General features: G+C 38.2%; 1 protein-coding gene across 2 annotated transcripts in view; it reads left to right on the top strand.

Annotated features, from left to right (window-relative positions):
• lars2 (leucyl-tRNA synthetase 2, mitochondrial) overlaps positions 1-13,608 on the top strand; it is a 68,439-nt gene that overhangs the window by 8,712 nt on the left and 46,119 nt on the right. For both annotated transcript variants that reach the window (XM_062957640.1, XM_062957641.1), the window contains exons 3-7: positions 13-141; positions 5,102-5,193; positions 5,878-5,938; positions 6,823-6,912; positions 10,157-10,300. In XM_062957640.1, coding sequence (XP_062813710.1) covers positions 13-141; positions 5,102-5,193; positions 5,878-5,938; positions 6,823-6,912; positions 10,157-10,300 — 516 coding nt within the window. The remainder of the gene's footprint in view (positions 1-12; positions 142-5,101; positions 5,194-5,877; positions 5,939-6,822; positions 6,913-10,156; positions 10,301-13,608) is intronic.

Raw genomic sequence — 13,608 nt, 5'->3', positions numbered from 1 at the left:
ATTTTTTACTAGAAATCAAGACCAAAGTTTTATGTCCTTTCAATGTTTCCTTACCCTTCTGGAAAACTTCACATGGGCCACGTTCGAGTCTACACCATCAGTGATACAGTAGCACGGTTTCAGAAAATGAGAGGATTACGGGTAATCTGTTGATAGTAGTTAAGATCATTCTTAGGGTACATGCTGTGTATTGCTTTAGAGATAGAACATATTGAAGAGCACATCAAAGCAGAATTGGCAATAATAAATTGTGAAAACCTAAGCAAGATTATAAAGAAATGAATGGCCATATTGTTATTCTCCAGCATATTCCTCTTTCCAAAAATTTGTTCCTTTTTGTCTGTCCTTTATACCAAACCATCCTAGTTCTGATTAGCGAATCTGCATTTACAACACAGCTTTCCCCTGTTGAATATCTATACTTAAAGTTTTCTGCATTTTTCAAGCTTGCAGTAATTTTTAAGGAACTGCTGGCCTAGCAAAAAGAATTGGTTTAATTTTTTATGCATTCTCTGAAACTAGTGCAGTTTTAAACACCCTGTAAAAGGTGGCAAGTGACCTTTGAAAAGGTAAGATTAGTTTCCCAACGTGTTTAGGTATCTTTGCCAAAGAGTGTTGGTATTTTACCAAACTACAAATATCAGGGTGCCATAGCATTGAGCCATTGCTTTTAAAATAGTGGCAAATTGCATTAATTTTGCTGTATTGACAGAAAACGACAACTAGAAGGCATAAGGGAAAATGTGGTTATGTTAAAGTACAGTTTTCCATCCCCTTTGCTATTTTGATTATTCAGGGATTTGAGTAACAATGTTCTCTCTAGGAAGCTATAGGTTTTCCAGTTAACTCTAAGATCAACTTCCTCTAGTTATGCTGACGAATCTAGAGATTTCTAGAGAGAATACTTTTCTAGGAAACTCTAAATCTTATTTTATGTTCAGCTTCCAGTTGAAAGACCAATACATTCTTAGAGATGTTTTATCAAGTTAAAATTAGTGAATTTTCACATCCAGAGGGGTACTGTGCCCCAAGCCCCAACGAACGTGAAATTTCATTGTATTAAATTAAGCTTTGTTTTGGTGTGCCTTTAAGTGATTTCCAACCTATACTTCTGGATAAATGTACATGGGATTACAACAGTAGCTGATTAGTCATTCATTTATCTATTTTACTATTTATTAATTGATTTAATATTTAATGTATTTACTTTTTCTCTTGTGCAAAAACTGAAGGAAGGGGATTCATACTGTATTTTTAAAAGATGTTTACATATGGCATAGCATTCACTCCCTTTCTCTTGCTCAAGAGAATAGATAGTCCCTAAGTAATGATCAAGATAGATTCTGTAGGTTTGTTCTTAAGTTGAATTTTTATGTGTAGCTCCAGCCAAACATATATATGCACTTTGGATAGCATGGGCAAAGGTTAACACCCCTGTGATGTTCGTTTTGCTGTCTGTGTTCCTGTTCAGAAGATTTCACCTCACTTTCTGTCCTTGTGATAATTGTATTTTGAAAAATGGGACCTGTTGTGGAAACAAGGACTGGTGAGAAAGCTTCAGTTGAGACACCTGTTTCCTATTATAACTCTTTCAGAAGTGAATTCCCCTTTTGAGAAGTAGATTTCTCTCACTTCTTCTTGTCTCACCCCTGTACTTAACTAGGACTCACTTGTAAGTCGAGTGTTTGTAACTCGGGGACTTTTGTATGCCGTTATATTTTTTTAAAAAAACTTCATAGCAAGAACATTTTAGTTAACTGAATGTTTTTATCAAATCCCTCTAACTGATTATCTTTTTTTCGACTATGAGACAAATACAGTACATTTTCTTGCATGTCTGTTTTATCACACAATACTGTTGAGTTCCTGTGTTAAAGAACAGTGATTCAGACACTAAGGAACTAGTGGGAGTATCCATATGCTGCCTTTTGTGATTTTCTTCTTCCCCTTCCTTGCTTCTGTGAAATGAAAGAAATGTCTGTAGCTTTTTTAGGGTTTTTTTTTTTAAGATTGTAGCATCATCATTTGCAATTTTAGCCTTCTCTAATCTTGCCTCCACTCAGTCCCTTTGAATGTCATTCCCTTTGAATAACATGCTTCCACTGAATACTGGATAGGTTTTTGTAATACCATTAACATTTATTTACAATGAAGTTGCAATGAACTTGAAGCAATGCTTTTCCCTAATGCATTTTGAGAGCTACATTTGTCTCCATAGAAACAGATAATCTATGGATATTTGGCAATGGGCTTAAAATGGTTTCTTTTACTTATGGCTTTTGTACAGGACATTTTTCTCTATAGTATTGGCTGCATAAATCTGTTTGAGAAACTAATTAATAATTCTTTTTACAATTTGTTTTTACCCATAGATAAAAGAATAAAATACCAATTAGTTCTAGCATCAGGGAGAGTTATTTTCTATCTTTGCAGGGAAAAGTAGCATTGCTTCACTGTACCTTGTGATGATAATATTGATTAAAAGATTAAAAAACCCCAAGATATCATACAATGTAGATCAGAACATTGTAACTGACAACTGAACACAAACGTAATGGGAGAACATTAGGCAAAGGAAAACACTACAATAAAATACCTCAGTTGATTGGTACAGCAATTTATCCAATATGATAAATTCTGCTGTGGCCCCCTGACTGTGGAATTCACTGCCCGCTGAGATTAGGCAAGCCCCCACACTAGCAGCCTTCAAGAAAGACTTGAAAACATGGCTCTTTCGCTGTGCTTTTGGAGAGTAACCATTTTATATTTCTTATCCGTTGCTCCCTCTAATATCTATCCTCCAGAATACTCCACTTCCTTATGACCCTGTTCGCTGTGGTTTTTATTTTTATGTCTCTCTCACCCCGAGTTTTAACTTAATGTTCATGTGGTCTGCCCTTGTTTTTCATTGTCTCCTTGTTTTATTTTGTAATGGATATTATTATTTATTGTATTGCTTATTGTATTGTGATGTGTTGTTCTTTTATATGCTGTTTATATTGTATTGTTTTGGGCATGGCCCCATGTAAGCCGCCCCGAGTCCCCGTTGGGGAGATGGTGGCGGGGTATAAATAAAGTTTTATTATTATTTTTTATTATTATTATTATTATGATAAGCATACTATCTTTGAGTTAAATTTTGAATCAAAGGTGGGACTGAACAAATATCTGGAGACAATGGGTTACAAATATAACATGTTGATTAGAAAAATGGATAATACTTGAGAGAATGAAGCAATCTGCAAATTGATTTCCTGCAAGCAGTGAAGTTTTAGACTTATTTCAACTCACAGATGAAGAAATGACTTACTGTAAAGAATTTGGCCTTCTATGTCCTAAAGGATTTTTTTGTTCTCAGACCTTTTTCATATATATGTATATGTATATGTATATCATTTAGAAATCCCACCTGTCATTTTAAATATCCCTGTTTTGTTTCCAGGCACTCAGCTACAGATTTTCATTATTGAAAATATTATTACTGAGTTAAAGTTAGGTCCAAGGTTTCACACTTGTTGCCATTATGATATCTTAAAGAAACTATGCAATGTTATCATGTGTAGATTAAACCTTACGGAGTTTAATATGACTTACTTTCCACCAAATTAAGTTTAGGGCCTTATTTTTCTTTTAGAAACCTTTTCTAGAAAGGTTCATCTGATAAAGTATATATACTTCTCTCGGACTATGTTACTCCAAAATAAAGGATTCATTCTACACTATTATAATCTTAGAAAAGAGGCATATGGCCTTTAATTGACATGTATAATGAACTTCATTGATATGAAGAAAAGAAAAGTTCAATTTTTATTCAATTCAGCTTATATACTGGGATACTGGTCGGTAATTATTCCTTTCCAGTTTTATAATTAATTTATGTCACATCATTATCTAATAATATAGAAACCCTCAGTGGGGCAATGGGTTAAACCTTTGTGCCGCAGGACTGCTGACTGAAAGGTCAGCGGTTCAAATCCGGGGAGCGGGGTGAGCTTCCATCTGTCAGCTCCAGCTTCCCACATGGGGACATGAGAGAAGCCTCTTACAGAATGGTAAAATATCCGGACGTTCCCTGAGCAATGTCCTTGCAGATGGCCAATTCTCTCACACCAGAAGCAACTTTCCAGAATGCCCTCTTATTGTCACTATTGTCATTTATAGTACTTCATTGACTATGTCAATTATGTAACTATCTCCCCCCGACTTGACACATTCACCTTTTGGCCCAGACTTGTGTTTGATATACCTGTTTTAACATTTTATCTTGTAAGATTGTCCTTTTCGATTGTTTTACCGATATTGTTGATTTATTGTTGTAAATTTGTGTTTTTGTTTTGATTTTATATTGTGATGTTGGGCAAGGCCCCATGTGAGCCGCCCCGAGTCCCTTCGGGGAGATGGGACGGGGTACAAGAATAAAATTATTATTATTATTATTATTATTATTATTATTATAACTTGCAGTTTCTCAAGTTGCTCCTGATATGAAAAGAAAAAAAATGTAATAACATGAGAGATTCTTCTGCAATAAGGGGCATTAAGTACAAATATTGGTTGCTGGTGTAAAAGATGGTATAGTAGATTGATAACTGCTGAATTATTTAATATTGCGAATCGTATTGTAGTTGTGTTACTGCAGGGATCAAATATGTACAAGTTTTCTTCTTTATGACATATGCAAATAAGTATAACAATATCTCTTGGATTCACTATCAGTCTACAGGCAGGAGGAGACAGAGTTCTCCCTGGGTTGCTGTGAGTTTTTCGTACTGTATGACCATGTTCCAGTAGCATTTTCTCCTGCTCCTGGAAGGAATAACTACTGGAATATGGCCATAAGACCCGAAAAACTCACAGCAACCCAGTGATTCCGACCGTGAAAGCCTTCGACAATACAGAGTCCTCCCTGTTCTCAAACAAGACAAAACTTATAGCATATGTACTTAAAGCCAAATTGTTTGTGACAAGCAGTTTGGCTGACTCAATGAAAGAGCAAAAATGCTGAATGTGAAAATATGCTTCATTATTTTGAGCCCTGGGGGTGTTGCTAAATCCATTCTGGAAAGTGACAAAGAGTGACAAATTCTATTTTGTCTTGCAGGTGATAAATCCCATGGGATGGGATGCATTTGGATTACCTGCAGAAAATGCAGCAATTGAACACGGATTGCATCCAGCACAATGGACACAAAGGTGTTTGTTTCTATAGTAAATCAACACACCTGGATGGAAGCAGTTGTCATGCTTTTCTGCCCTTGCTCCTTTCCAGATTAATTTATTCTCCATTCTACAGAGAAAGTCAGAGCTTATATATAGATTTCAAAACACACATCTATGTTTAGAGTTCATCTGTTTATAATGTATAGTATCAAATATTAGGATTGTGTTTTATTAACTCAGTATGAACTACTAGATATTGTCTACTGTATTGAAGATGGAGGGAGGATTTGATCCTGCAATAATTAGGCCATACATTAACTTCAGTACTCAGAATAGTTATTTTTTTGGATTTAAGCTGCCCAAATCTTCCATCATCCTGGACCAGTCAGAGGGAGTTTTCAACCAAAAGAACAACAATTCTAAGCTGTGGGTAGCTATTCCATTTTTCTGTGTGTGAGAGAGGGAGAGATTGTTGCTCATTCTTTCATCACACTGAAACATTCTTGAAGTTTAGAAGGAAAGCTATCCTGCAAAGTGTTGTTGCAAAAAGGAATGATGGCTAGAGGTGTGGCATGGATGGGAAGAGGGTCCTCGTGTTGCCATCTGAAAGTTGGTGAGGCTTAGCAGGAGGAATTTTAAGCAGAGCCTCTCTATGGTTGCACCTGCCCATGAAAAAATGCTTTTCTGTTAAATAATGCCTTTTAATTTGTCTTACAGCAACATTCAACACATGCGGAAACAGCTTGATGCCTTAGGTCTTTCTTTTAGCTGGGATCGGGTAAGCTTTTGAAAATATGGTGACATACTTCAAATGTATTTTAGATCAAGCCTGAGTGCTCATTAGAAAGCAAAATGGCTGAATTGAGGCTGTCATACTTTGGATATATCACGAGCCAACAGCAGTAGGAAAAGTAGAAAATCCACACCCTCAGTATTCAAGAGCTGGGGAGGACTTTCTTTTTTAATTTTTCAATTCCTATTTTAACATAAAGAACACAAAAAACCCAACAATGTCTGTACACACATAATAAAAACCTAATTGAGCAACATTTTATAACATTTACAGAAATACACAATTTCTCTCACCAACCTACAGCTCTGCTTTAAACATAAATATAAAATACAAAAGAATATACATAAATTAGTTTTAAAATGATTATTGGCTCTCATTTGTAGGTTTCTCTATAGTTTTAACGTTTTTTGTTCCCCCTTATATCCAACAAGCTATTTACTTCAAGGAGGGAGGGTTTGCATTAACAAATGAATATCCCCACAGTTTATATCCCGAAACTTGTGCATAAAGCAGGACCTGAGCAGGACTGTTAATACCAGGGTGTCTTGTAGGTCTCTGGTTCATAGAATTGTCATCAGTCGAAGCCCACATGCCAGCAATTAATATTTTTATAAGTAATTGTTATATTTATAGAATTTCAATTATACTAACAAAATTTCTGCAACCTCAGCCTCCCCTCATTGTATTGGATTATACTTCCAATACAATGGCTTCAATTAATATGAATTGTTTGAGGAAAGAAGATTTATGCAGTACTTGAGTGTTTCATTTTATTAAAAGCCCACAATAATTTTTAAACACATTATATTTTGATAGCCTCTTTGTTTTATTATGTTTACCTCAGATTACAACTGTTCTTTTGTTTTCAGGAAATAGCCACTTGTTTCTCAGAGTACTATAAGTGGACACAATACATTTTTCTTAAACTTTATGAAGCTGGATTGGTCTATCAAAATGAAGTAAGTTAAATTGTATTATGTCAGACTATGCATGTGTTCATATGATAACTTTCTGAATTATCATAAACAATATTGTATGTGTGAGAGAGGGGGTGGTTACTGAAAATTGTTCATTTTCTTCTGTGAGACCTTCTGGAGCAATGTGCAAAGGATAGGTGCTTTGGTTTCTTACTTCATCATGCTCTTTTATCACTTTGTAAACTTTTCAGTACAGAAATCCAGTCATCCTTCCACATTTGTGTTTTTTACTTTACCAGATTTGATTATTCACAGATTTGATTTAAAATGTTTTGTCTAGGAATCTCCAGATTGTTTGGGGCAACTTTAAGGTCACATTCCTCCAATCATGCTGAAGGACCTGAAGGAGATTTCTTGAGAGACTGCTTCTCTAGGTTCTCCAGTGTGATTCTATATTCATAAGTTGACCATAGAGTCATGTTGGAAGTCCTGGAAAATCTTAAAGAGGTGTTTTCTCAGATAAACAGCAATTTTGTGTGTTGTCGAAGACTTTCATGGCCAGAATCACTAGCTGGCTGTGAGTTTTCTAGGATGTATGGCCATGTTCCAGAAGCATTTTTTCGTGACGTTTTGCCCGCATCTATGGTAGGCATCCTCAGAAGTTATGAGGTTGTGGATACTTTCCATAGATGCAGGCGAAACATCAGGAAAGAATGCATCTGGAACATGGCCATACAGCCTGGAAAACACAACAACCCAGCAATTTTGTGGTTTTTCATTTTCATGGGGGTCTTATGTCCCTAACTGCAGCAAATGTGGAAGGCTAACTGTAACACATATTTTAGGCATCTAAATATGCTAAGCATCACTTCTTATGAATAACTTCACATGTCTTGTTTCTGCCTTTCCCTTTTTTTAAAACTGTGGTCATGAAAACATTCACTAAGTAGCAAGAGTTATATCCAGGAGAAAGCACTGTATTTAAAAATATTTGGATGGGAGGATTTCAGAAACGTCAAGGCAAAGAAAGGGATTGTAAGAAAGAAAAGAAGGGGGAGAAAAACATAGGAAATCAATATATGCTTGTATAAATTAACCATAGTTCCAAAAAGGTACTTATTTGGAGTTGATGTCTGTAAAATATATGCTCATATATAAGCCAAAGAGCTGTTAAGTATTAAAGTCATTGACTGCAAGCAGGATTTTAATAATATGTGTGATTTTTAATTTCCCTTGAATTGAAAAGGATAAAAAAGTGACTTGTCTGTACAGAAGAGAAAAAAGATAGCTCCTCTTGAGATAAATTCCTATTATCCTGTATTCATGTAGTGTTGTTTTAATTTATGCCATTATATTATCTGTTAGTCATTAGGTAATACACAAAAGGCTATGTATTGTAAAAAGAGAAGATTTCCTTTCTTGCAGTGGTAATGTTTTGAATTTGACTGGCTTGAACAATGAGTGAATATGCCTCTCAGGGTTTTTATTGATAGAGTGATAATGCAGACTACTCAAGCAACCAAATAATTTTTACCTTCGCTTCTAAAGAAATGTCTCCGGGTTTGTGTGATAAGATGCATATCCTAACCCTGGGAATGGGGAAGAGGAACATACTGGCTCTTAATACAGCATTTCTATTCAGCAGACTATTCAGTTTAGCAGAGCATTTAGAGATAAATGCTATATAGTGGGCCCTTTGTTTCCACAGGAGTTTGGTTCCAGGACCCACTGTGGATATCAAAATCAATGAAGGCTCAAGTCCCATTATATGAGTGCCATTGTCAAAAGGTCTCCTTTATATAAAGTGGCAAAATCAAGATTTGCTTTGTGGAATAGTCAGCTCTGTGGATACAGAACCTGCGTATACAGAGGGCAGGCTTTAGCTTATTTTTGTGTAGTTCTGTTTCATCAAGAAATATCAGCAGAAGACTTGGGCTGGAAATGTTGTGCTAAAGAAGTCTAAGACCAGGATCTGAAGGGCCATGCTGTTAATGTCAAGCCTCTAGGAAGGATTTGCTTTTTTTTTTTTTTTCAAATGACAGGCTTCACATGCAACATAGCAAATAATCGTGATTTAAACCAGTGATTCTCAAAGTGGACGTTACTGCCCACCGGTGGGTGCTGGAGCGATCCAGGGGGGCAGTGATTACACCTATTAGGACACGGGGGCGGGCCCAGAGAAGGGACGGGGCCTCTTCCCAAGTGCTGGAGACAGGGCTGAGCACCTGAGGCGCCTGTTAGGACACACGGGGCGGAGCTAGAGGAGTGGGCGTGGCTTCTTCCCAAGAGCCCGAGACAGGGCTGAGAATCTATAAACCTCCTGAGGTGCCTGTTAGGACACAGAGGGCGGAGCTAGGGAAGGGGGCGGGGCCTCCTTCCAAGAGCCCAAGACAGGGCTGAGCCTGTATACTTCTCCTGAGAGGCCTTTTAGGACTAAAGGGTGGGGCTAGGAGTAGGGGCGGGGCCTCTTCCCAAGAGCACAAGACAGGGCTGAACCTCTGTATACCTCCCCTGAGGTGCTTGTTAGAACACAGGGTTCTAACAAGCAGGGTTCAGCCCCGTCAAGCATTTGGGAAGAGGCCCCGCCCCCTCCTCTAGCCCCGCCTCCTGTGTCCTAGCAGGCGCCGCAGGACAGGGATAGAAGCTCAACCCTGCCTCAGAGCTCATAACTTCGCCCATCCCAGTCCTGGCCACCCATTTGTGGCCCCGCCCACCTCACCTCCCAGCCCTGCATCTTGGACTAGGGGAGAGGCTCAGCCCTGCCCTCTTGAGCAGGAGCCATGCCCACCCCTCAAAGCCACGCTCCTCTTTCCCAGGGGCGCTGAGTCATATTTTTTCTGGAAAGGGGGCAGCAGGCCAAATAAGTTTGGGAACCACTGATTTAAACTGAGGAACAGTCCAAATTAATTTGAGATACTTTATTGGAAGCTAGCATTCCACAATGTTGAAAAACCTGAGAAATTCCATTAGGCTCATTGGAACACATCTAAAGAATCACCTTCAGTTTTGAACCAAAATTCTCTAATCATCTTTATTTGGGGTTATTATTAGTTCAGCATTTATGGTACATCCCATTTTATGTACACTTTTTAATGAGATCTTTAAAATGAAGTTTGAAAAGGAAATTATAGGTTGTGTCTCCAATTGCCATGTGCTTTTTCAGATTGGCATGTGCAGAAAAGATATTTATGGTACCTGACATCCATCTGAAAAGTTGGCTGCCTATTTTTTCAGACATGCTTACTAATACTATCATTTCCCCTCTTTGATTTGTGGCATCGTTTAGGCAATGGTTAATTGGGATCCGGTGGACCAGACTGTTCTTGCTAATGAACAGGTGGATGAAAATGGCTGTTCATGGCGTTCAGGAGCAAAAGTGCAAAAGAAGTACCTCAAGCAGTGGTTCATTAAAACATCTGCCTATGCAAAGGTGTGAGTAAAAATGATTTTTTGATTATTATCAAACTGTTGTCTTTGGAAGATTATTTTCTCTTTCATTTCACCTAACATAAGAGCAAGGTGCTACCATTATAACAGTTCTGACACAAAATCTGATGGAACTGTTCTTAGTAAACATTCAGGTTTTGGGAGTTTCTTTCTTGTAAGTTGTGTTAAGCTGAGCAGCCATAACCTTACTATATAGCATAACTTTACTATAAATCGCTTTTCCCCAAGTGTCATTGTATTGTATTTGGCCAAACAAAGTGTGTGTAATTGTTAGTACCTGAACCATTTTGATAACTATGATTTCTCTTAGTATTTGATTTTATTCAGGTTTGTTTGTTTTCTTTTGTTGCTTTTGATTGATATAATATAGATAACTAAGGAGAATTTTAAACTTGTACTTTCTTATGAGAGTATTCAGCCTAGCTAGGAAATGTGTGAAGGGATGGCTTTACTTCAGCTTTTTCTTTTTCTGTTCTCATAGTTCATTAAAGTAGGAGAAATACAGGCCCAACCTCTCCTTCAGAATTCCATTGTATATTCCTTTGATACTTAAGCCACGTGTTGATATCTGTATTTTGGGGTGAAATGGGGAAGTATGCATTTGCCTAGAACACCTGAACTGGCTATAAGGATAATGTGGATAGGGTCTGTTGCTAATGGCTATGCCTCACCTTGATCACACACAACGTCTTTCTGGTATAGTGGGCTAGAATTGACCCCATCTGTTTCTTTTCAAATTGCAGTTGGTGGGTATAATAACCAGTTGCCAAAGTCAGCACTGATACACTTCTTTTCTGCAGTCTCTGTGTCTGGAACTTGGATCCTTCTTCTTTGCCTCACATGGATTTTTGTCCAAAGATATGATTTTTGTTAAGATAAAAAGATCTCTTAGAACATGACATCCTTGTGCCTTGAAGTTGTTTGCTAAAAGGTTTGTAGTAGTTACAGTGCAAGGTTGCTTTCTCTTTATGTTCTTGTAGGGCAGGGAAGGTAAGGTAACCTTTAATCTCAACCAAAGTAAAACATAAAAAATCAAATGAAAAGAAACATTGATATCATGATGAACTTCAACATACTATTGTATGTTTTTAAAATTTCATTGTGAAAGGTCAAACCTATCAGCCAGTTTCTAAACATCCTAAATCACTGCAGTTCTGGTTTTTATTTGGATGGGATCCCACCACTGAATATCAAATGCTGTAGACAAGGACTTTAAAAACTTTTTCTACTTGTGACTCCTTTCTGCCTAAGAAATTTTCCATGACTCCAGGTATATAGCTATATAAAATAGATATAAAATCAAGCATTTAATGATAATGAATCAACATTTGAAAGGCTTGTTAAACAGGCTGATTTTTCTTTTTGTGGAGTACAGCTGAAGCATTTTCTGCAGAGTGAACACTGTTTGTTGTTGCTGATTTCTGTGATTAGGTGGCTTTCAGAAGCCTTTTACTGTTGCCAAATTTTGTGACCCCCAACATTGAGCTAAGGGAACCCTATTTGGGGTCAGGACCCTTAGTTTAAGAAGCAGTGCCATAGACTATATTTCAAAGAAGGCAATGACAAAACCATCTCTGAGTATCTCTTGCCTTATGGAGCAGCCATAAGTTGACATGCAGTTTGAAGGCATATATGTGCACACACATAATTCCATTATCAACAGACAGCATGGCTCCAAGCAGGTCTCAGGTTGGAGAAGGCTACCACATGAGTGTGCCAGTCCCTTTTCCTCTAGCTAGCCTCAGCTCAGCATGGTCAGTGGAGGCCTGAGAACGCAAGACACAGATTTTCCTATCACTGGCTGGCTCACTCTGTTTACCTTGCTCAGCCCACGTGCCACTCCATTACTTTGCTGGGTGCATCTGTTCGTTTCTCAAAAGAAGAAGGAATCCTCATCCCCTTCATTGGCCAAGAGGGTGTGGGAAGCCCAACTATACAGGGTGTGCCATGTCTCAGTGGAGGAAGGAGTGTCCATCTCCTTTCGTGGCCAAGAAAGGGACCGGAAGCCCAGCTACATGGTGTGTCCCTGTCTTGGCAAAGAAAGGAATATCTGTACCCTTTCTTGAATGAGGGAAGAGTAGCATGGCCCCTTTCTTAGTGGAGGAAGAATTCTCTGTCTCCTTCCTCAGCTGAGAGAGTAACACGAAGCCTGGCTGTGCGGAGCATGCTCCTGTCTCAGCGGAAGAAGGAGACAGAAGGGGAACATGAAGATTGCATACACTGCAGCTGGGGCTTGCCATAGCTGTCACTGTTGTCTAGAGCCGCTTGTCATCCTGGTAGGAATAATGTTTATTTGTATGTTTTTTCAACTTTTGCAGGTCTCCTGTACCCCTAAACCCTACAAAAGTGAAAAATTGGCTGTAGTTAAAATTCAGCTGTTCCTGTGCCATATTTGGCCTGTTTATCCTATTACAAAGATGTTTGACCGACTTGGATATTTATATAGCTTCATCCTTTATTATAGCTTTCCATACCTGATTTTAGCTATTTGCTCAATAGCTATACTGACATGTTCTATTATTGCTACCTCACTTTTACCAATTTTGTATATAGTTCTCATTCCTTGTGGTTAGGAGTACAAGATCCTTCATGGAAGTAAATATCTGTGAGCAAAGGAATTAGTTTTTTTTTTAACCTGAAAGTACCTCTCTAAGAATTTCTAGGTCTTCCAGCATGACTCTGTAAACTTACCATTGGAAGGATCTAGAGATTCCTAGAGAGAATAAAATCTGTGACTAACACTATGTGACACGATTCTTTCCCCTGGGTTATAGGTGTCCTTTCCTAATTGGTTCTATCATAAAAACATGAGAAAAGTTTATTAAACTGTAAAAACGTGTTTTTGCGGCCTGCAAAAAAAGGTCTAAAATGGCATATTGAAAAGTTAAAAATGGCTGCCACAAAAATTACATTTCTGAATTATAACACCTACTTTCCAAGTAAGTAGTGCACAATTAAGGGAGCAAGCTTGTTTTCTGCTGCCCTGCAGACTAGGACACGGAACAATGGCTTCAAACTACAGGAAAGGAGATTCCACCTGAACATCAGGAAGAACTTCCTCACAGTGAGGGCTGTTCGACAGTGGAACTCTCTCCCCCGGGCTGTGGTGGAGGCTCCTTCCTTGGAGGCTTTTAAGCAGAGGCTGGATGGCCATCTGTCGGGGGTGCTTTGAATGCGATTTCCTGCTTCTTGGCAGGGGGTTGGACTGGATGGCCCATGAGTTCTCTTCCAACTCTACTATTCTATGATTCTGTGATTCTATAAACAAGAAGTTGAGCCACGGTGATTCAT

The sequence above is a fragment of the Anolis carolinensis genome, chromosome 6 (assembly GCF_035594765.1).
Source record: "Anolis carolinensis isolate JA03-04 chromosome 6, rAnoCar3.1.pri, whole genome shotgun sequence".
Classification (NCBI taxonomy): domain Eukaryota; kingdom Metazoa; phylum Chordata; class Lepidosauria; order Squamata; family Dactyloidae; genus Anolis; species Anolis carolinensis.
Note: the sequence above shows the minus strand (reverse complement) of the source record. Positions and strands in the feature narration are given on the sequence as shown.